This window comes from Marmota monax, unplaced genomic scaffold, assembly GCF_021218885.2.
Source record: "Marmota monax isolate L192 unplaced genomic scaffold, Marmota_monax_Labrador192_F-V1.1 WCK01_AAM20220418_F8-fsc00042, whole genome shotgun sequence".
NCBI lineage: Eukaryota > Metazoa > Chordata > Mammalia > Rodentia > Sciuridae > Marmota > Marmota monax.
In genome coordinates this window covers 14,585,181-14,609,786 of record NW_026693008.1, presented here as the reverse complement: position 1 = coordinate 14,609,786, position 24,606 = coordinate 14,585,181, and the positions used below count along the sequence as shown (strand labels likewise).

Sequence of the window (24,606 nt, the reverse complement as noted above, 5' to 3'; positions counted from 1 at the left end):
TGGTTAAAAGGAAGAAGTGAATGTTTCTGAAAAATAATTGAATATACCACTCATTAAATGACAGGCTTGGCATTTTAATCTTACACCTTTAACTCCAAATTCCATTTTCCTTCTCCTGTGGCAGTGTTTGAATAATTGAACAACTTTCCAAGTAATAAAATGGAAGCAGTTGAAGCATTAAAACAAGCCAGTTACTCTCATGTCTCTGATCAGACATCAGAGAACAGCCCCAGGGGATTAATTTTTGCTTCCTTTTTGTTTTGATATGAGTGAAGCTTTGGCTGTGTTTTCCATATTAAAATTCAGCCTTCTCCTTCACAATGTAATTCTGGTAATAACAGATTAATATTTCCAAAGTCTACCATAAGCATCCACTTGAAGACATTTATTAGCTCTAATTATAAAGAAAAATGGGACCATATACTCATGCAGGGCCATTAAAAGTGAAAAATAGCACCCAGGGAGGGGACCTAGACTACTCACCTATGGTGTCTGCTTGCTGGTTGCTGAAACTTAAGGATGACTCATTTTGAGAATTTTATTTGCAACTCATTCCTTTATACATTAAGCTGGTGCCCTACAATTTGCTATCCAGACCCTTTTAAATCAGGAGAGCAGCTCTTACTTCAAGTTCGATGTGATCGGCATGGCCATAACTGAAACTTCAAACTTTGGACCTTGAATAAAGGCTGCCAGATATAACTTATATATTCCTAGCAGAATATTGTCTATTAATGACTTGTCCATCTGGCTTGGCTAAGCATTCTCTGTACCATGCTGAGTTGCAGGAGGAAAAAAACTGTGAAGTTAGACATGAAGGAGAACTTTCTGCTTGGAAATGTGTTAGATGTGGTGTTAATAGTTACCCTAAAATGGATAAATGATGTCATTCAATCAATAAATATATTCCAAGCATTTTTTTTGGTTTGAGTACTGAGCCTAATATCTACACAAGGGAGAGTTTTAAATAATAGAATTATATTACAGAAATCTTTGAAAACAAGACAAAAATGGTTTTCGCTAATAAGGACCCAAATGTGTATGTTGGTGATTGGCAGCTTTGTTCTCTTTGCCAAACATATATCTTACTCATTAGCAATTTTAATTCACTTTTTATGTGAACATAAAGAGGCAGAAGGAATGCCTGACCTTGACCAGATGGTTCCTATTTTTGTTGCTTGTACATGTGTTCCTGTCCCATCTGTGGACTCAGTGGATCAGTGCCCTGGACAAAGAGGACAAGGCCATATTGGTCACCTCTCTTGGCTTTGGTTTATCAACTGTTAAACAGGAATGGGAAGTGACTTTTAAAGTCCCTATTAGCTCTGTTCTGACATGACTATCTCTACTCTTGGATGAATTTGTCCTGGCTTGTCTAAATGGGCAGCCTTTGGAGGGTTGGTTCACAACTCTGATAGGGGAGGAGGAAGAGTAAAGTGGCAGCAATACTAGACAGTGCCTGTAGGGGGAACCAGTGCCCCACTGGACTCCAATTTTTGGCAGGCCAAGCCCAGACCAGCTTGCAGCAGGGCAAGGTGCAGTCAAAAACTCTCTGGACCAGGTGTTCTCTTTCCCAAGGGGCAGCCATCTTAATCTGAATGTCCAAGGAAGCTGATATATGCAGGATGTCACCCCAGAGATCTGAGTTAAACACAGCCTTTTGGTTACTGGCCTCACTGACATCTTGAAATGCACCCAGCAGGGCTTTTGTGTTCTGGAGTCGGTCTATCCAACATGGTAGCCACTAGGTCCATGTGGCTTTTTAAACATTAAATTTAATTAATTAAAATTAACCAAGATTAAGAGGCAGTTCCTAGATAGCTATATCACCATATTTTAGGTATAAATGTATACAGGTGGCCATAACTTGTGGCTGCCATAGTGGATGGTTCAAGTATAGAACATTTCTATCATCATGGAAAGTTCTACTGGACAGTTCTCTTCCAAAATGTGGTATGGTAGTCACATACTGAAGAAACCAAAGCCTCTTCTGACTTCTTCATCCTCTTCCATTGCCTTTCTTTCTTCCCTTGTGTTACAATGTCCTAGTAACATATTCTTAGAGGATGAAAAAATGAGACATTTGATATGAAAGACCTGGGCTTGAGACTCCCCACACCCAAGTTTAGAAGAGTTACTTAGTGTTTGTTTCTGTATCAACAAAATGAAAATAATTAAACTCATCTCTCAGGGTTGTGAAGATCAAATGGGATAATAACCATGTAACTTTTGGTAAGTTATTCATTGCCCAAATTCCCACCAAGCAATGCACAGAGGAAATAGAGGGGAAATTGCCATTAAATTTTTGTGTTTCTTTTTAAGTAATACATTTTAGATTTCCTTTGTTCTCATGCTCTCTCCTCCTCCATCCTGCCTATGTGACCTAAAGGTGGGCCAAAAGGCAGGGAAGAAGACTTCCAAGAGCACTGTCATGAAGGGAGCAGCCCAGGGAGCATTCATTAACAAGTTCTACAACTCCCCAAAAGGAGGAACAATTTCCTGGAGACAAGTGGCCTTGGCAACAGGTGGAGGAGGGGAAAGTGCTCTGAAGGTATTAGCATTTTATCTCCTCTTGAATCAGCCCCCATCTTCCTGACCCAATCATTCATTACCTATACTGTCTGTCCTTTTGCCCCCCCCCAACTCAGTACCTAGCAACATCTTGCTGTATATCTTTCCAATTCCCTCCTCCCCTTCCCCTCCCTCCCTCCCTCCCCTCCCCTCCCTCCCTCCCTCCCTCCCTCCCCTCCCTCCCTCCTCTCTCTCTCTCTCTCTCTCTCTCTCTCTCTCTCTCTCTCTCGCATTCAGGCATACATCTGCCTTTTTTCCTACAAAAGTGAAATTCTATACAGGTTTGCTTTTAACTTACCACAGTTTATATGACCAATTCAGTAATTCTTTGACTTCCTCCCGAAATTCCCTTACTATTATAAATTAGATTATTCCAATAATTTGTTATTGTAAACAGAAATAACAGGCAGAAATGAATTAGCCTTTAAAAGCAGGAGGAAAAAACGTCCTGCAAATTTGTGAAAGAGTGAATCTTTGGGCAGCTGAGACCCTCTATTGGCCCTAGACCCCCATTTCCCTTTGCAACTAGTGTTCTGCCTTCCCCACCCAATATGCACTGAGGTCTGGCACATGCAGAATAAAATGGTCTAGATCCCACCTCCACCCTCTCCAGGGTCCTGTCTAGCTTCCCACCCCTACCCCAGTGCCCCTTCTCATCCCTTGGCCCCAGGATTAGGGAGGCTCAAGAGCTGCCTTCTCTTGGAAGCACTGTCCCCTTTGCAGGCCTCTCAACCCCATCCCCATTTGTCCTTGCCAATATGAAGACACCTGGTGAATGGGAGGAGTTGGTGAGAGTTTTGTACCCCTCCACAGTCCCTGAATGGTGCCAGTGGTCATGGCCTGTCAGTCAGGGCCAGCTGGCATTTGTACAACAATGGTCACTGCCAGGCTACTTCCTGACAATCTAACAACTCACTTGAGCTGACAGTAAGGAACAAGGAGTATAAGTTCCCCTGTCTTCATCAGAGTAAGACTCATCCTTGTTCAAATCCTAGGTTCATCACTTATTAACTGCATGACTTTAGGAAATATTTTACCACCTCTGCACTTTAGTTTCTTCTCATGTAAAGTGGAGACAATGACATTCTTTCACGGTGTTGCTATGAGAATCAAATGAAATGACAAACAAACACACATAGCACAGCACCTGCTTCATAGTCTTATCTTTATCTTGTCTCTGGTTTGATCTGGAGAACTGTAGCTTGTCTCTGTCCAGTTTTCCCATCTGTAAAATGCGGAGAATAGTATTCCCTTGCCTCCTGGGGTTGTTGAAGGATAAAGTGAGTTAACATAACTTAGAACAGTGCTAGGCTAGTGGAAAGTGCTCAGTAAGTGTTGCCACTATTATTGATTTCAGAAGTATTTGCTAAGCACCTACTGTATGGCAAACACAGTGCCAGGAGTTAGAGAAATGGTAACTTATTAATCAATCTACTTTCTACACACTCCAAAATGGACAGAAAGTTCTGCTATGCTCTGCTGCTGCCCCCTACACACACACACAGACACACCAACAAGGACTCTCCCAGTCACATTTCTGTTTGGGGTCCAGTTGGGTCTCTTTTGCCTCTGATGCCTAATTCCAACGTTGTGGGAAGGAGGACTGATTCCAAGGATGGTGCGCGCTACACATTGGAAAAATTGTGCTGGAGTCATAGTTTCTTGGAGGAGAGGAATTCAGCTGTGAGAGAGCATTCAGTGATGCCTCCCACAGGCGTTCAGAGGTAACTGGCTGTGTGAGTGCCTTAGACAGGTCACCACTGGCCTGAGCAAAGCAATGCATTTAAAAATACATCCCTATTTCAAGTAAAAACACAGAGACGATGCCTTTCCATCTCTTTTGCTGTCACAGTTATTTGTATCCCTATATTTTTTCCTCCAAGGAGCTGAAGACACCATTGACCTTGGATGGCAGTGTTCTTCACTGAGTCCAATCTCAATGTGATTTACAGAAGGATGCATCATCTGGCCCAGGGTGTCCTCCCCTAGACAAACCTAGCTTTTCTGCACATCCCATTCTGTACACATTTTTGTATTCACTTTGTGTTTCTATTCCAGTGTCCTTAGGTAGAGTTTTATACATGTTCTCACATCAGCTCTTTGTATGTATGAAAGAGGGAGGCAGAGCCTGCAGGAAGGAGGGAGAGAGAATAGAGGGAAAAGGTGCAAATGACACCCAACACATGAGGGGAGGCTAGGAGGATGTTTACCTGTCTGCTACCCAGGTGCATATGATGTTTTCTAGGGCAGAATGAGTTGTCTTGTGTTATGAGGGAGACAGAAGGCAGGGAACACCAACTGGAACAATAACTTCCCAGTAATGTTGTCAATAGACTGAATGAAACAGAAGAGCAAGCTTCCACAAAACCTAGGAAAATAGAGCAGGTGGGACTGCACCTGGGAGGGGAATGGATTGGTGGGTGGTAGCTCATTAATATTATGCTGCAGAGTTACAATCACCAAAATAACCCTGGCTGCTCACAGAGGAACTGGAGACAAGGGGAACAGGGTTAAATCTGTTAAATATTCTGTGTTACTGATGCTGGGTCTGGGTGGGGGCAGCAGATTGAGGTCAAAGGAAGCCCCTAGAAATTTGTAAGGGGTTCTCACAGTGTGGTGAGAGATTTTCATGTTTCAGTATTGAAAATTTTCATTTTAATAGGAAACTATGCCTCATCTAGAGAACCCCCTTCCGGGTTAGCTGACTCTAGCTTTGTGTTGCTTCTGTTTGTTTGTGGGGTTGTGGGTGAGAATAAGACACAGGCATGCCTGTTTGCTTTTCTAGGTTTCACAAACCCACTGAGGCCTGCAGCTTGTTTTAATGTTCCTTTTCTCTGACTTGGTTCTTTTCCAGTTCTTCCACCAGAGGGCGCAAGTTTGCTTTTCAGGGCAGCCGCCGGCCAATGCGGAAGGCAGGGCGCTGAGATCTGCCGTTCTTGGATTGGAATCCTTTGTTAGCTTTGTGACCTTGAGGGAGACATAATTTCCCCTTTTGTGAATGTTGAAAATCACCTTGTAGGGTGGGCGTGAGGATTAAATGAAACGACCTGTGCTAAGCACCTAGCATTCAGTCAATGATTAATAATTGCAGCATCTCTCCTTGTTCATCCATTCAATACAATTATTGATCCATATTTCTTTATCATGGCTGACAAGGCCTTTGTCCTCAAGCATTCTACAATATAACAGGTGTCTTAGACATACACACACACACACACACACACACACGCCTTTTGATTTCCTGAGTCACTGGGATATTATAAGTGTGTGCTGTCTTGTTTGGCTCTATATGCTCCCTCCCCCGATTTTTATTTAAGACATTTGGCTACTGTAATCCTTCCACTATATCGCTATATGATATTATGCTTTTGTGCCTCTCTCTCTCTCTCTCTCTCTCTCTCCATATATATACATTTAATCTATTATTCCCTACTGGGTTCTGCTGTAGAATAATCCACAGGAAAGATAATATGTTGCCCCCCAAAACTAATTTTAAAATCCTTTTTTCTCAAAGTGGGACCCACTGACCCTGGCTTAGTACAGCTCTCTCAGAATGTCCCAAGGCTTGTGGACCAGTATGCCCTTCATGGAAGGTGTATGCAGAAGTGGTTACAGCCAAGTTCGGAAGGAATTGCACATAACATTAAAGAGGTCAGTGTCTGTCCACAGGCAACGGGAGCCACAGAAGCCTTCTGAGCTGAGGATTGATGGGTGATGGGATGATATCACCAGCCACGACCTCTGGAAAGAGCAGGGTCCCTCCAAAGCTGGAGGCTAGATGACTTCATCCTCAGTCCCACTCCAAACTTCCTTCCCCATCCCACCTCCTCTTTTTTTCCTCTCCCTCTATTATTCACATTCATTCATTCATAAATTCAAAGGCACCAGCCACTAGGCCTGGATTCCGAGTCCCCTCCCTGCTCAATGTACACAGCTTCATAGAACATCAGCATCAGACAGGTTGATCTGGGACAGCGATGGAGCAAGACCACACTATCATCCAGTCTCAGCAAAGACAAAAAGAACACAGGAAAAATACAAAGATGACCAAATGGCTCTTCTCCTGGCAAACAGGACTGGCATTTCCAATTAATTACAGCTCTAGCCTTTCTGTTCCTCCGCCACCTCCTAAATACAGTTATTAAGATGCCTAATTGTAAAATTGTCCCACTTTCTGACAGCGCCCTATTCAGAGCAATAGGCTTCCTAAACTTTCCCCAGGTCACCTAACCCAAACCCTGAGGTCCTAAGAAGCCCCTCTGAACACCCTCCTGTGAAACACCCATGAATCCCAGTGGCATATGGTCTTTCTTGTTGCAGCGAGTGCCAATACACCCAACTTTGACCATAGGTATGTTCCTGGTGGACAGAAGCCTAAAGGAAGATGGCTAGTGTTGATCTATTAAAAAAGGAAGGAGATATTCCCAGCTCCAGAATTGCTCACTAGGGTCCATTTGGGCTCTGTCCCTGAGGGAACTTTTGTTAGTTGGTTTCTACTGCAGATGTTTTTGGTGTCCCATGTCACATCCCTGGCCCTCCATGGGATTTCAGCTCAGCTCTGGTGGACACTTCCATATGGGCTCAGATGCATCTTGCCCAACATCCAGGTCAGGCCTGGACCTCTTCAGTTTTCTGCCTTGAAGCTTCAGAAGCCTTGGAGCCTGCTCTCCTCTTGCAAGTGCTGTCTGCAAGGTCTATTGGTCCTGGATGTAAACTTCAACCAATAAGGATGAGAGTTTGTTAAAAAAAAAATGTCCCAGCCTGCTGCCCATTAGATGGATTGCTTGGAACATCTGGTTCTGCCAGCCTCTCAAATTTGGAAGCATCCAACTCCATTGCTCATAACACCCTTATATTGGCTTTTCTTCCTTCCCTGTCTCACTGTCTATGCTCCCTCACTCTTGCTTCCTGGGGTTACCTCCCAAATAAACTACCAGCATCCAAGGTACTATTAGGGTTCTACTCCTAGATGACCCCAAAATAATGTCTCTCCAGCAATCTTCACCACCATCTCCTTCCTGCAGAATTTTCAAAAATAATTTTGTTTGTTCTTTTTAGTTATACATAACAGTAGAATGTATCTTGACATACTATAAATACACAGATTATAACTTCTCATTCTTGTGGTTGTATATGATGTGGAGTTTCACTGGTCATGTATTCATATATGAACATAGGAAAAAGTTTTGTCTAATTCATTATACTGTCGTTCCTATTCCCATCTCCCCTCCCTTCCCTTTATTCCCCTTTGTTTAATCAAAAGTACTTTTATTTTCCACCTCCCCACTTATTGTGTGTTAGCATCTACATATCAGAGAGAATGTTTGGCCTTTGGTTTTTGGAGATTGGCTTATTTCACTTAGCATGATAATCTCCAGTTCCATCCATTTACCAGCAAATGCCATAATTTCATTCTTCCTTATGGATGAGTAATATTCCATGGTGTACATATACCACATTTTCTTTATCTGTTCATCTGTTGGAGGGCACCTAGATTGGTTTTATAACTTAGCTATTATGAATTGAGTTGTTACAAATATTGACGTAACTGAGTCATTGTAGTGTACTGATTTTAAGTTCTTTCGGTATATACCCAGGAGTGAGATAACTGGGTCAAATGGTAATTCCATTCCAAGTTTTCTGAGGAATCTCCATACTACTTTCCAGAAGGGTTCCACCAATTTGCAGTCCCACCAGCAATATATGAGAGTCCCTTTTTCCCACATCCTTGCCAACATTTATTGTTATGTATTCTTGATAATTGCCATTCTGACTGGAGTGAGATAAAATTTCCATGTATTTTTAACTTGTATTTCTCTAATTGTTAGAGATGTTGAACATTTTTTCATATATTTGTTGACTGATCATGTTCTGTGAAGTGTCTCCTGCAGAATTTCTTAACCACAATGTTGACTGGAACTATTTCCACCTCCAGCTCCAACCAATTATTTCCCAAGCTCCTGGTCCCAGGAATTGGTTCAGGGCAGGCATCATCTGTTCAGTCAGGGTGAACCTCAGAGTTTTTCATGGGGATTCTGGGACATAGACTCAGTCTTGGACTTGGTTTAAAGATGGCTGCACATTTTCTGCTATTCCTCCTTTTGATAAGTGAGGCTTGTTTCCTCGCCCCCTTGAGATGGGTCTGGTCTGGGATTCTTTTGAGCAAAAGTAATACAGTGGAGAAGACACTACTTGAGTTCCAAGTTGGCCTTTAAGAGGGCTGGTGAGTTCCACATTGATCTCTAGGTACACCAAGGCACAGTCTAAGAAACATGACTACTCTCCTGCAGAAAACATAGGAGTTGAAGTCCTGAGATGACATGGAGAGGCAAGAGACTCTGAGCCCAGCCTGCCTGACATCCTGCCATGAGAGTTCAGCTCTTTTGAACCCTATAGATTAGACCAACCATAGCTGAATGCCATGGAGTGATACCACTTGGTACCCCGTGAGGCAGAGGAACTGCCTTGTTGAGCCATGCCTCACTCTAGCCCCACGAAACTGTGAGTGATAATAATGAAGCAGTTGTTGTTTTAAGCTGCTAAGTTTAGGTGTAGTTTGTTACTCAGCGATAGATAACTGAGCAGTGTAGGGGGTGGATGTGAGGTATGGAACTGTTGCAGCCACATGGAAAGAACTTAAATCCATCTGTAAAGAGATCAGGATAAAGGCTTTTTACATTTGAATGCAGATAAGAACTCTCAGGTGTCTAAGCCTAGGGTACGTTCTGTGACTTTTACTTTCCATCTTCATTCTACTGGATTCTGGGTCCAAAAGAAAGCTCTTACCATTTCAATTAAAGTTCAGTAAGGATATATTATGTGCCTATGCAAAGTTGGATACTGTGTTAGGAACTCTGGTGGAAGAAATGTATGGGATACCTGTTATACAAAGTGGTCTATGTGAAACCAGAGCTATATACACATTTCTCCACAAATGGGGCACTTAACTCAGCCTGGTAGTGTGAGGAAGAATTTAGAGAGATGGTGCATGAATTGGGTCTTGCCTGCTGGCTAGGAGTAGGCTAGTATAAGAGGATAGGGCACTGTGGGCAGAAGGCATTGGCAAAAGCAGGGAAAAGAAAAGAGTATTGTATTGGGAATGACAAATTGTTTGATATTCAGAGATGGTGCAATGGGTGTCAGAAGTTTAGTCCAGAGGGTGGCCGAGCATGCAGGCAGGCTGTTCCATGGAGCCTGAATGTGTTCCTCTGAATGTGATGGGGCATCAGGGAAGGGATTTCAGTGGGGAAGCTCTTTAGATGGATCATCTGAAGTTCAGGGTATCGGGGTCAAAACTGGAGACGTACCTGGGAGCTATCAGAATATAGGTAGATTGTTACTACCAAAGATGTGCTTTCAGGGTCACCGTATGCTGAATATATTCTCGTGGCACTGTTGGAAAAAATAATTTTTATTTATAAATCTAGGTCTATTTTGTGTCCCACTTGGCAAGTGCATCAAAAGGCACATTCATTTGCTTTCCTGGAATTGTTTTTGAAGTATCTCTGCCTTCCCAGAAACCAGAAAATACACACTCAACTTTGAATCTGTGCTGACATGAAATATAGTGAAGATGGTATTTTGTAATTTTCTGATTCATAGATGACTCATCAAGATGTCCAAAGTCAATGGTTCAGAGAACACATGAGATAAGGACCTAGAAGTGTCCCTGGCATGTAATAGGCATTCAATAAATATTTATTGTTTTTAATCTGGAAAGTGATCCTAAGAGATAACTAACTAGAATTTACTCTGGAAAAAAGCATTATAATCTGGGTTCTAAACATGATTATAAACATGTCACCCAGAAACTTTGTACTTTGCAGATAACTTAAAGCATAGCCATTGAAATTAGCTGTAGCACAGTGCCCAGCTCCACTGAGTATTGGCCAGATGCTGCTCTTTCTGTGGTTACTGAATGGACTAGGAGGAGAATTGGAAGCTAAGTGTTGGAGGATTTTGTCTTAAGCACCTGCCTTATAGGAAAGTCTTGAGAAAATACAGAGGCCCCCTGACACTATCATGTAATCCCTTTTGCCACTGAAGGAAAGCAAACTGGATTAAAAGGCTGTCACTGTTATTATAAGCAAGATTTTCAACCAGCTTCCTATGTCATAGATTTTCATGTGATATACAACAAAGGAAGACATCATCATAAATCCCATGTGAATCCCCTTCAGCCTTATTTTTACCCATTTCTATTCGGATGATCACTATTCAGTTTCATTTTCTTTACTGATTTTTATAAGCCATGACTACTTGCTTTTATGTTTCTTTTAGAAGCAAGTAGGAACCTATTTCTCATAGTCAGAAATGAGCAGTTTTATTGGTTGTCATGCTTAGGCCACAGTTTTTGCTGGAAGATGTGGAATAAGAGAGATCAGAACACCTTTGCTTCTTATAATGTTTGACTAACTCTAGAGGCAGTGTTTCAGATCCAGATGGCAAGTGCCTTTCTTGCCCTCCATGTACACTAAACTGAGTACACTGAGCTGGTTCTGAAGCAGTTGATAATTCCTACCTTGGTCAGAAGACAGAATCTAGAGCCTGGCACAATGGCACACCTGTAATCTAGTGGCTTGGGAGGCCGAGGTGGGAGTCTGAGGCAGGAGGATCCTGGGTTCAAAGCTAGCCTCAGCAACTTAGTGAGACCTTAAGAAACTTAGCAAGAACCTGTCTCAAAATAAAAAATAAAAAGGGCTGGGGATGTGACTCAGTGGTTAAGCACCCCTGGGTTCAATCTCTGGTACCAAAAGAAAAAAAAAAAAAGAAGCATAAGCTAAGTGAATAATATCCAGGAAGTGTGAGCACAGAATTTTATAAGTTTCCGTCTCTGAGTGGTGCAGGTTTACCTCATAATGATAAAAGACAGAAGCAGAATTCAGGTTTGCCTGAGAAAGGAGGCATCCCCCCAATGAAGATGATGTTATAGGCCACTTATCAGCCAAACTCTCTTTCTCAGCTCCCAGAACCCTGATAGGTTCTGGGTGTCCGTGTGCTCTTTCTCCTTTTGCAGGGGCACTTTCTTAGTTACTCTCCCAGCCTCCTTTGCTGCTTGGTGTGACCATGTGACAGTTATGGCCAATGAAACAGAAGGAAATGTCTGCTGATGGGCTTCTGGAAAAATCTTATTTTTTCAATGGATGTTAGAGAACTTGCTTCTGCTGCTTCTTTCCATCCTCTTTGGGTTATTGGAGCAAAGGTATGATGTATGTATTGTTGTGTCCATGTTGGTCAACAAAAATAAAGATATCAGAACAAAAAACAACAGGAATAGTGAATGGAAGATTAAAGGAAAAAAAAAAAAACAGATTACAGATGCCTATGAGCCATTGCACCAAGAATGAAATTGCCTATCTTTAGCTTGGGCATGTGAAATGGCAAAAGATCATTTTTCTTTATTTCCTGGGGGTTGGTTATTCTGTTACTTGCCCCTGACCTCATCCCAACTGATGCACCAATGTTAGCACACCCTGAAACAACGTAGCCCTTATTTTTACCTATTCCTATTTGAATGGTCACTGTTTGGCTTCATTTTCTTTACTCACAGGTACTGTGAAACAATGAAACAGGGAGGTTAAAAGCAGAAGTCTTGGAACCAGATGATCCAGCTCTAGAACTTTCTAGAAAATTTAGAAATTTCTTCTAGCCCTTGAGAAAATTTACAAATGGAAGACTCACTCCTCAACAATGAAATGAGCTAATTTAAAGTGGGGATTATAATGATGCCTACTTCCTTGGCCTACAGTGATTATAAAAAGAAGTAAGGTAGATAAAGGGTCTAGCAATGGCTTTGAAGTCTGGTTATTACTGGTATTTCTTCTAATGATGGGTGCATATGTTTAGTCACAGAGGTCTTACTCTCTGTTGCCCAATCAGTGTCCATGTTTTTTTTTTTTTCCTACTTGATTTTTCTCCCAATTCTTGAAACGTCATGCTTCTATATCTCCCTTTCTCTTCCACAGTAGAATCCATGAAATCAAGCATTCAATCCTAAGGGAAGTGCTAAGAGCAAAATAAGGAAGTGTGGACCATGGCTCTTTGCTAAAGGAAGCCTATTGCTTAGTCTAGACAATAAGTCTACCAGGAGCCATACTGAATAACAGCGTAGGACAAGAACCACCTTCAGGCAACATGTATCACATTTCTCCCTGGATCCCACCTGCAAGACTGGAGCCACCTGGGTAGGGAGGCAGATGGATTGGAGAAGGCGGCTAAGAGACCTGACCAGATGGGGTCTTGAGGGGGTGTCATTGTCAAGGGCACAGAGCTGGAACCTCAAGGAGACAGTGGTGGCTCCACCACCAGGCAAACCAACCCATCAAGGAGAGCCTCCAAGGGCCTCCCTGGAGAGGACACTCTGGAAGAGTTGACTGGAGAGGGAAATTACCTCCCCAATGAGCAGTCAGAATAGGGATTTCTCATCCTTCTGTTACATCAAACATCTGACTAATGTTGTTGTTGGTGGTGGGGAGATTCTCCAAGATAAAAGTAAATAGGGGTTTGGGGGTGTAGCTCAGTGGTACAGTACTCACCTAGCATGTGTGAAGCACTGAGTTTGATCCTTAACACCACATAAAAATAAATAAATAAAATAAAGGTATTGTGTCCACCTATAACTAAATAAATACAGCCTGAGCTGTGACTTCCCCTTGTCTATCCAGATCTCTGATGCTGCCTATCCCTGGTACATGGTTAACACTCACTGGACAATGATATCTAGGGTCAGCAGCATGGGGAGTAGTGCAGTAGAGATGGATTTGGATCTCTTTGGAACTCTCCATGAGTTGAGGGAGAGGGAGCTGCCTTGGGTTCCTCATTTTCTCTGGTATCAGCCTTGGATATGCTGACACTGATAGTCAAAAGTGCATGATGAATCCAACGGCCTCAGAGTAACAGGCAGCAGGCACCCTTGGGTTTGGCTGGTCAACATTTTAAAGGCCAGTGTTGTTTTCTGAGCACAAGAAGTAAGGTTTGCTGGCCTCATGTAGCCTTTGCCTCAAACCCTGCTGTTGGAAGTCCTTTTCCTTGGCTTGGCTCCTACTGTGAGTGTTTTGAAGTCTGGCGAAATTGAAAGCCAGAGATCAGGGTTTGCATAAATCTGCAAAGGTTATTGCCCTAGCCCCACACAAGAACTTATGTCTGATTGCCCTCCATCCTAAATGCAAGGGGATTTGTGTGTGTGTATATGTGTGTGTGTGTGTGTTTGCATGCACTGCCTTTTATGTCTTCTCCACAATAGGATAAAAAGTAGAATATCAAATCTTATCTATTTGTGTCATTTAATCCCTTTGACTTGGCCAAAATTCTGAGTTACTACTTTCTTCTTAGCAGTCCTCCCTTCCACGTTGTTCTCCTTGCTGCCTGTGGTCTGGTTAGGAATGCATGTTCTGCTTCACCTCTATTAGCAGAACCTGGAACCTGTATGTCCCACTAAGAAAGAGGCAGGGGCTACCATGTCAAAGTTGTATTATTTTGATTTTAGAAAAGGATTTATTGGTTTGCCTATTCCTCCCTCTTTCTAAAGTGAACTAGAGTCTACTTCCTTTTTTTTTAGTTGTAAATAGACACACTACATTTATTTTGTTTATTTATTTTTATGTGATGCTGAGGATCAAACCCAATGCCTCACACGTACAAGCAAGCACTCTACCACTGAGCCACAACCCCAGCCCCTGGAGTCTACCTCCAATGAGAACCTGTGTTATATACATTTTTCCCACCTTTTTTTTTTGGGGGGGGTCTGTTTTTGCTTTTTTATTATTTATATTTATAAATTTTTAGGCCCTTGGAGCCAAAAAATTCAACACTTAGTTGGCTTTTTACAGAAACGGTTTGCAAAACCACACCTAGTTTTATCTTTTTCAAGATCATCCACAATTTCTTTTTAAAATATCTTTATTGAGATAAAATCCACGTATCACATAATGTACTCATTTAAAATCTACAATCCAGCGGTTTTTAATCATGATTTCTTTGGAAATTTATGTGTGTGTGTGTGGTGTGTGTGTGTGTGCATGTGTGTGTTTAAAGAATCTATAATTCATCGCTTCTCGGCCTTTTGGCTAAGATCAAGTGAAGAATCTATAATTCTCCAGGCACTCCAGGCACACTTGTACACATGCCTGTAATCTCAGCAGCTCAGGAGGCTGAGGCAGAAAGATTGCAAGTTCAAAGCCAACCTCAGCAACTTAGCAATGAAAGGCGAGTGACTCACCTGAGATGGAAATTCAACCAAGAGAGTTTATTGGGGGGCTGCCTGAGGGGGAAGAAATCGAGAGGAAGAGTGCAGCAGCCTGAGCCTGCAAGCTTCAGCTTAAGAAAGGTTACTTAGGCGACTTGGTGGGTGCTGATTGGCAGGGTGACTTAGGAACAGGCGAGGGGACACTGTGTCCTGCGGGGATTGGTCGAGAAAACATTTGACTTTGGCGCCCTTCAGTGAAGGAGTGAGTGGTGGGGGTAAGGAATTACATGATATTCTTCTCAAGAGATAGAAACTTAAATTTAGCAGGGAGAAACCTAAAGGCAAGGTCTCCCACACACCCAACATGCAAGACCCTGTCTCTCAATAAAATATTAAAGGGCTGGAACTGGGGATGTGGCTCAGTGGTTAAGCACACCTGGGTTCAATCCCCAATACAAAAAGAGAGAGAGAATTTATAATTCATCTCCTTTTGTAGCTGAGTCAAACACTCTAGTCCAGGGGTAGCAGCTGTCAGCCAAGGCTGACCACCATCCATTTTAATAAATAAAGTTTTATTGAAGCACAGCCACACTTGTTGTTTATTACTGTCCATGACCCTTTTTGTGAAATGATGGCAGAATTGAATTGTGATGACAGAGATTATAGGGCCCTCGAAGCCAAAAAATTTAACACTTAGTTGGCTTTTAACAGAAAAAGTTAGCAAAACCACCCTCATTCACAGTCTAATACAATCTTAAAATGTTATCTTTACTAAGTGAATTTGTCCTGGTTGCCACTGTTTGGTGGTATATGGTAAGAATCTGGATTAATTATTCCTATACCACTATCCCTTTTGGCCCTCCTGTTCCTTCTTCCACAGAATAGTCAGTCTCACTGGTGTCCATTCTACCTGCATGGCTACTGTTTCCCTCCCTGTGCTGGAGAGGAACTCAGCCTTGTACCTCAATTCCCATCCCCAACATACCACACAAATCAGGAAATCACTGTTAAAAGTCTGGCCAGTAGCAATAAGTCAAACAACTTTATATTGAACACTAGACACCTAACCCCCTTTTGCCTTCATTATGAAATGTCCTTGATCATTTTAGGTGTTCACCATGTCTTTGGATCCCATCTCTTCCTTTAACTCATATCTGAATCTTTCTTACTTTATAGTGGGAAGAAATTATGTGCTCCACTCCCAACTTCTGTGGTTACCTGCATATTCTCTAACACAGAAATTTAAGAGGGAAATGTGCTTGCGTGTGTGTGTGTGCGTGTGTGTGTGTATGCACATGCATGCTCTCACACACGCACATATTCATACATGTGATGCAAAGGAACCTTGTTTCTCCAGGCATCAGGTTTCTTTGAGAAGGGACATCAATTAGTGGAACACTAATGGCCTCTCTTGACCCTTACTCACTTTTCCTCAAGGAGAAAGGATGTTTAATGTTACTGAAAAGCTTGGCATAAGGACTAAGCATATTGCCTCTTTAGTCTCTTCTGGAAAGAATTGCCTGGAAACTGCTACTCTGGGCTTGAAGTAGGATAAGTTCAACTCAGAAGGAATCTGGAGCATGGGGTGGACTACTGATAAATAAGCAGAATGGGATTTGATAAGCAAAATGCATTGTAGACAGAAGATTTCACTGAGATTATCCATGTGTTTTTGGAGGCACTGAGTCAAGAATTTGAGTGCAAGTGGTTTTTACTTGGAGGATAAGTCTAGGAAGCATAATTATGGGAGTGAGAAAGGGAATGTCAGCAATTCAAGATGCATTAACAAGGCAGCCATGTCTGTGGGTGACTAGAGCTTAATCCCACAGTGAATTCTGAGAAACAGTGTAGGTTGCGCACCCCAGAGTTATCCTATGTGAGAGGGGAGGGAGCTGAGGTATTTATATACCAACTCTTGTCAGCCTTGAGTGAGAAGTGCTCCGGGGTGATGTGACTTCCAAGCTATCTTGGGTCTGCTCCAAATCATAAAGCAGCTTTCTTTGACTTTGTTGGGGTGTGGACAACCCAGGTAAAGAAATACATATACTGACACTTGAAAGTTCTTTAGGAGCAAATTGAAGATGTAAGACTAGAGGGATGGGGGTGGGACTATGTCACTCATGTAGACTTTAGTGTTGGAGAATGAACGTGGTTTTCCTTCTTAGTTATGTGTGCTTTAGCTTCACTATAGGACTTGAAGATTCCAGAAATCAAAATTTGGACTTTGGCAGGATTTGTTTTCAGTCATTTAATTTTATACATGGCTATTAGTTGTGTCTACTTTTAGAGGTCACAGGTCCTGGCCTATCTATCTACAGGGGATCCCTGACAGCTGCTTCTATGTAGATCCTCTATGTAAGGCCAACTGCCAGAGCCCCATCTTCCTCCCCAAGTTCGGGGACATATTCCTGCCCCCTACTCCCAGCAGCACTTCCTATAGCCCTATCACCCCCAAATTCATATTAAATAGCATTACTGTGCCCTCATACTGTGGATTCCCTCAGTAGAGAAACTGGGACTGAGAAGAGCTTACAATCTGAACTATTCATTTGCTCATTGTTCCAAAAATTCTTTGGAGAAACTGACACCACCCACTCCATCAAGATGAGTCAGTTGGAACTGGTGATGAACGGACCCAGAGGTTCAGACAGGAAAAGTGAGTCTAAGACAAAAACTGCCATAAAAACATGGTCCTGGAAAAGCAGTTTTGATCAAAGATGAGAAGAGGGAAGTAGAGGGCAAGGTAAGGGAAATGAAGGAGGCACAATTACAACCACAGACAAATAGCAAAAACAACAAAAAGAAAAATAATTTCCATGGGCAAAAGAACCAAACTAGTAGAAGAGAAAGAGGAAGAGTGATGAGTGAAGAGAGGAAAATGAATTAACAATGGTGGTAATTACTTCTGTTAGATGCATGATCCTAAAATATAGGAGCGAACCATCCTATCCTGTGATTTCAAAAAGAGATTGGTGAGAAACAGAGAAGAATAATCAAAGAATTTGTCCACCGAGGACTCTCCAATCACCAAATAACAATGAAAAAAGCTACCGAAAAAGTTTAAATGTTTGCCACTCAGATAGTGGTCGGCAGAGCAGCTGCATCAACATTACCTAAGATTTGGCAGGAATGTGGGATATCAGGTCCCAACACAGACCTAATGAACCAGAATGTGCATTTGAATACAATCCACAGGTGATTTGTGGGCACAGCAAAATTTGAAGAGCACTGGATTAAACCAAAATGTTTGGAGGCTTCTCAGGGACTTAGGACAGGGATCTAGCAAGTCACAAATTGGGGAACAATTGGCAACCAGCAACCGGAATCCAGTCATGATGCTCTAGCTCTTGCCTCTGCTCCTGTCTCTGTATTTCCTTTTCATACTCCTCCTTCCCTTTAATTCTCTCTTTACACTGCATTTATCTGCTTACTAGGGTCATATGGGAAAAATTAGGGTGCCAAAAGCTCATAAGTTTTCACATTGTCTCTTAAGTAACTTATAGAGAGTGGCTAATTTCTTAGTCTTGATGATGAAATTATTGAGGAATATGCTGATTGGCCCAGCTTGGCTCAGGTATTCTTCTGGGGCCAATTAGCAGGGAGAAAGGGATGAAATTCTGCTGGGAAATAAAGCAGCTCCCACTCTGGCCCCATGGCTGGAGTTGGAGGGTGGGTAATCCCATTAACTGCCACCTCCTACCCCTTGAGAACAGGTCAGCATTGGTGCATCTGGGGGAAGTCATTGCTTTAAGGACAGCTGCTCAGGCTCTCCTGGGTCTTATTTAGAAAGGACATTAAGCAGGGCTCCTCTTGGCCTGTGCCTGAGGAGTGATCAGCAGTGTCTTTATGATTGTCTCTGAAAAAAGCAAAGGCTACACTTCACTGAAAAGTTCAGAGCCTTTTATAAGCCTAAGCTGTGGCAGAGTTGACCCCAACCTATTTCTGAGAGAGAAGACTACCATTTTAGCATCTGTCGTAGGTCCTGGGATGTCAGCAAACTATGAGTAGCTGAATAGTTTGGGAGTTGTTGGAAAACTTCAATTTTCAAACATGCATCCTAAATGGCTGAATTTGAAAACCATCCCTCTAGGGGTGAAGTGACCATGGTGAGTCTGTTCTAAGCCAAAAGAGTCAGGCAAGCTGTTTATTCGTTGTAATAGTGCAGAGATATGAACATCCCACATACCTGTGTGGAAAGGACTACCGCTCCAACAAAAATCCTTATAATAGTAAAATAATGTGAAGGATACACTTCCGTGTCCAAAGAGTGCATTTCATGGAAGAAGAAGTTGAAACTAGAAAGAAGATTGGAGATTGGAGGGACTATTATTAATATAGAAATACCAGAGGGTTCTAGAATCCTGGAAATATCTCCTCCTTGGGTATTGTGCTTGAGGTGTTTAAATGATCAGGGAAGGACCTGTTGGTGCTTTGGAATTTGGCCAATAGTATTTGACAACAAGTTGCACCTTTAAAAGAGCTTTTAAAGAACAAGCATAAATAGCGAAGTAAGTGGAGCTGTGTCCAGTAAGGCAGCCTGTGTCAATGTTTTGTTCCATGTTTTCATAACTCTACATATTATGTAAACTATGAATGCTTATTGGGGAAAAAGAGACTTGGGATGCTATGGCCTAAACATGGACGCCTGAGGCATTTCTGGATCCCAGAGCCTAAACATGGATACCTGAGGAATTTCCGGACCTGGGGGCTTAAACATGGACGTGCACCCGAAGAACTTCCGGATCCGGGGGCCTAAACATGGACACCTGAGGAACTTCCGGATCCTAGAGCCTAAACATGGATGTCCACCTGAGGCACTTCCGGATGCTAAGGCCTAAACATGGACCTGCGCCCAAGGAACTTCCAGGTGCTACGACCTAAACATGGATATGCGCCTGAGGAACCTCCGGATCCAGGGGCCTAAATATGGACGTGCACCCATGGAACTTCCGGATCCTGGGGCTTAAATATGGACGTGTGCCTGAGGTCCGGGAGCCTAAATATGGATCCCTGAGGAACTTCCGGATCCCAGGACCTAAACATGAACGTGTCCCTGGAACTTCTGGGTCCTTGTGCCTATAAAGGGCAGGGCATGACACTCAGAAGGGATGTGGCCCATGAAGGGGAGCTGAGTATGGGGCCTGTTGGGGGGCAGACTGAGCTGTCGCACCCTGAACTTGAATGTGATGGTGGCCTCACTTCCCGGCCTTCCCCTGGGTGTCACTTCCTCCCCTTCCAGGGGATGCCGGGGAGGAAGTGAGACCAGGGGCAGAGGCCAGGCCCTGAGGAGGGACACCGTCTTTCTCCTTGCTTAGCCAGGCGCCCGGCCTGGTTGGGGACAGGGACGTCTTGTGACACTGGCTGCCTCCTGCATCCCTGCCCCAGGACCTCAGGGACCACAGGTGGGGACAGTTGTTGATTCTCCCCTGGCCGCTGACCCTCAGCCCCGGGGTCTGCCCAGGGAGAGCTCTGTCTCCCAGAGGGTCAGAGGGCCCCTGTGACCTGCTGCTCCTTACCCACCGTCATCCTGGGCAAGCACAGGTCAGGACACCAGACGCTACTGAGAATGACATCTCCTAGATGTGCAGCTGGGGACTTTGCCTCTGTCCCCAGGCCTCGGACACTGGATGATCCCCCCAGAGACAGAAAATAACCCCACACTGCCCAAGACTTATTTTTAAGCTTTGGATTCTGAAATTTTCCTGCTGCCACCTTCTTTGTGAAGCCAGTTTTTCAACAGAGACAATATTCCAGGGGAAAAAACAAAACAAAACATGGAGTCAATCAAACCAAGCTGACACATCTGGTCCTCCAAGAGAAATCTGGATTGGAAGGAGAACAGCCATTTTCAACTGAAGAAATAATGAAGTTCCCTTGTCCTTATTTTGTGTAAGCAAAATAAGTAATCTGATGTTAACTCATCAAATTATTTTTGATGAGTGGTTGGCTCATAGGAAAACTGATTCTGTTTTATGGAATGAAGTGTTACCTGATTTTAAAATTTAAAATGAAGCCAATTAGGATTGTTAAATTACACTGTCATAATTCTGTTCTTTGATAGCAGAAATAAATAAACCTTTTAAAAAAATGAGACTTGTTTGTATTTTGTTTGTCCAGATTTGGTGACTGACCATAGCTCACTTATTATCTAACTGCCTTTTTTCAAGGCCTGTTAGTAGAAAATGAAACTCCCTGACGATGTGCATGATAACATGATCTCTAAAACGCCAAGTTCTATTGCAGTGACAGCATCATTCTCAGGGGCCTGGAAGACTCTGATGTCTATAGGGTTGGAATTATGAGTTTGTCAGTAGGATCTATGGCACTGAGGCAAAACAGGAAGTTGATCAAGGCTCTTCCAAGGATAACATCTGTTTTTACTGTTGTGAAATAGCATAAAGAATATGGGATTTTAGACTGATGGCTGAACATTTCTCACCATCTCCCCCACCAATGGGATACTTAAGAATGATGATGAGCTTGGTGAGCGTAATGACAAAATTTAATCTCCCAGTCTCTGGGAACAGTGGTGCACACCTGCAAACCTAGCAACTCAGGAGACTGAGGCAGGAGGATGACAAGTTTGAGGCCAGCCTCAGCAACTTAGTGAGACCCTCAGCAACTTAGTGAGAACCTGTCTCAAAATAAAAAGTTAAAACGACTGGGGATGTAGCTCAGTGGTAAAGTGCCTCTGGGTTCAGTCCCCAGTACCCACCCCCCAGAAAAAATACAATCATAAAATTCAGGTGGACAAATAAAATCAAGATCGGGAATCAGATATCTCAATTACTAAGGTTCTCTGCTTTTAAATTGATCACTGTGGATAAAATGAACACTGGGTCCACAGAGAAGAAAGAAATTTTAATTTCAGTTACAGTATAAAGAGAAGGGTCTTTTATAACTAAATAGAGGCATCTGTTTTGTTTAAATTAAGGGTCTGTAAGTACCAGCCAGGGACATAGTTGACAGCCATTCTATAATAGAGTTGTAAATCATGGGGATGGTTAAGGAAGCAAGAAACACCACATTCTTGCTTTGTTCAACCAATTAAGCAATAAGCCATCTGGGTCCTATTGTTAATTACTACCAAATACAACTTACACAATTGAATTCAACCTTTTATTTAATTATATTAATTTATCCCAGCAACTTCAAATACCCACAATGACAACAATAAGATTCTTTAAAAAAATAGATGTCTTATTTAATTTTTATTCTTAAACCATTAATACCCTTTACAAGGTTGCCATCTGACAATTTTTAGCTCCATCTCAGCCTTAGGATGTTAGGGGAAATGGTTTTAAATAGAGACAGGTCTGAAGCAAGAAGACAGTGGTTAAAATCTCTTCTCTAGAAAGGTGATGTGTCTAATGCTGTTCAGTAGTAGTGTTTGTGATGATGAAATGTTCTATATCTGTGATTTCCAATAGCCATTAGCCATGTGTGGTTCTTGAGCTCTTGAAATGTGGCCAGTACATCAAGGAATTTTTTAAAAATTTTGTCTAATTTTAATGGATTTCCATTAAATGCACCATATTTGGCTAGCGTCTACCATATTAGCACAGGTCTAAGATGCATTCTAAGGATGGAGAAATGCAGTGGGCCATTGACTTGGCAGGCAGAGAATGAATATATAGTTATAATAGGTATTATTTGGAAACATTTCCTACCTAGTTTTTCTTATTTGACACATCCCAAAGGATCTTTAAGGGAAGGTTTCTAAGCTTACCATGTGGAAAGCTAGCTCCATCTGGGAGAGAAATGCACATAAATGGTGCTTTCTCAAATAGCAGAACTAACCCCACTTAGTAACTCTTACAGCCAAACTAGGTCACAGCAAGGAAAACTATTTCTCCTTTGTTAGCCTTATCTCTGCTCTAATTAAAGTGTATTGTCCCCAAACTTTTGGAAATTCAACCCACAAACACATTTAAGGGTCCCAGCAAATACTAGGGTCTCAGAGGTGGCCCTGTCAGATCTCACAGACATTAACACCCAGCACTGTTTGTAAGAATTTTGTAAGCATCTTGTAAGAATTTTGACTCAGACTCTCACATTTCCCTTCCAAGGAGTTTTGCCCCTTTGCAAAGTTCATTGTTTCTTGTGAGGTCAATACAAATCCCATAGCAGGGCATCAAGGAAATTTATCAAATGAAAACACATTTGTTATGAGAATGCTCAGTCTGTGCTGATCCTTCTAACATAAAATGACTAAAGTGAAATCTATTGCAACTATAATCTGGTGGTGGTGAATCAAGCTAGAGAAGAGTTAGTGCAGGTGAATGGAGGTAGAAGGTTTCAAGAAAATTCCCATTAAAATGAAAATATTTTATCCCAGGTATGCTGATTCTTTTCAACTGATTAAATTGAGCTGGAGAGTGGAGCCAAAGCTCCTTTCCTTCTTCTCTCCAACCCTACTCTCCTTCTCCCTGTGCCTTTCCTTCCTTCTGAGCTGTGGCTCAACCAATGAACATGCCTATAAACCTAATCAAAGTTTTTGGACTGTCAGAAAATTATAGCCTCTTGCTCTTTCACTTTTTATATTTGGCCACACAGATAATCCAAGGTAATACTACTTGAAGACCAAGAAATTGACCCATTGGATTGATGTACCCAACACTGCCAGACATACATTGCCCAGGTCTTTCCCAGTCAGGGATAAAAGCAAAAAGCAATTGTTATGTACGAAGAAGAAGAAGAAGAAGAAGGAGAAGAAGAAGGAGAAGAAGGAGAAGAAGGGGGAGGGGGAGGAATCTTCTGTAATATACGTTGATCATCTCCAGTGATGAAGACAATGAATCCACTCTTTCTTTTTTAAAAACAGCCAGCAGTCAATGAAATAAGGGGTGAAAAGAAGGGGCTTCTGATATTGATTCACAAAACTTTCTCTCCTGCATCAGAAGCACAAGTACAAAAGAATCTGCTTTATGATATAAACATACTCCTTTAGTTCCTTTGGGGCAGAACTGTGACTTGCCCATGTTCTCTTGCTTTCCGGCATTCATCGTTCATCCACAGGGTGGATGTGGTCAAATCGCCACAGCTGGCTGACTTTTCCATCACACTGACGCAAGTACAAATCTTTATTGTTTTGCTGAACCACAGCTTCCATGCATTTCCCAGAAAGAATGTGGACAATCATTCCATTCTGAAAAGAGAAAAGAAAGAAGAAAACTCAGTTCCCCACAAAAAACAGCAAAGAAAGACTCTTTAAAGTTTTGTGCTGATCATTAAGAGAATGATATAGGTGGTATGAATTGGCCTGTAAAGGAACAGTAGCAATTTTTGGTTAATATAAAATATAATTTAGGTAGTCCTAGAATTTTGATGTCATTCAAAGCCTTGAGGGAATCATTAATCCAATTATCTTTATTATTGTTGTACTATTGTGCCATTTCTTAGAAAGACAGGTATGATAATTCCAGGGACTAGAGCATGTTCAGTATTTATACTTGTATTTGGGATATGCATTATCATCGTATCTATAAATTTCTGCTTTCAAAAAAGCATTGGTTCAATGGGCTGAGGCTGGGGCTCACAAGTAGTAGAGCACTTGCCTAGCATGCGTGAGGCACTGGGTTTGATCCTCAGAACCACATAAAAACAAATAAATAAAATAAAGTTATTGTGTCCACTTACAGCTAAAAAAATTTAAAAAAAAAAAAAAAAAGGTAGAATCAATTCTACCCTGTTAATGCTGCAATTCAGGGCTGCGGCCACAAGGTTACAGTAGAGAGAAAGACTTCAAGGATGCACCAAAAGCCTAAACCAGTCATGCTCAGGAATTGCTCCCTAATCAAAATCTGCCAGCTTTCATGTATGAACATGTAACAACAAATCCCATCATTATG

The 24,606-nt window shown here is 42.2% G+C and overlaps 2 protein-coding genes across 4 annotated transcripts in view; one reads left to right on the top strand and one right to left on the bottom strand.

The window, feature by feature from the left end:
* Positions 1-24,606, top strand: part of Dph3 (diphthamide biosynthesis 3) — a 37,863-nt gene that overhangs the window by 10,875 nt on the left and 2,382 nt on the right. Inside the window, exon 3 of one of the 2 annotated variants that reach the window (XM_046453006.2) lies at positions 2,390-2,551. The exons of the other annotated variant lie outside the window; for it this stretch is intronic. Within the exon in view, the coding sequence (XP_046308962.1) occupies positions 2,390-2,551 (162 nt within the window). The remainder of the gene's footprint in view (positions 1-2,389; positions 2,552-24,606) is intronic. 2 annotated transcript variants of the gene reach the window in all.
* Galnt15 (polypeptide N-acetylgalactosaminyltransferase 15) overlaps positions 21,861-24,606 on the bottom strand; it is a 40,913-nt gene continuing 38,167 nt past the window's right edge. For both annotated transcript variants that reach the window (XM_046452999.2, XM_046452998.2), the window contains exon 10: positions 21,861-23,903. In XM_046452999.2, coding sequence (XP_046308955.1) covers positions 23,839-23,903 — 65 coding nt within the window. In that variant the 3' untranslated portion in view covers positions 21,861-23,838. The remainder of the gene's footprint in view (positions 23,904-24,606) is intronic.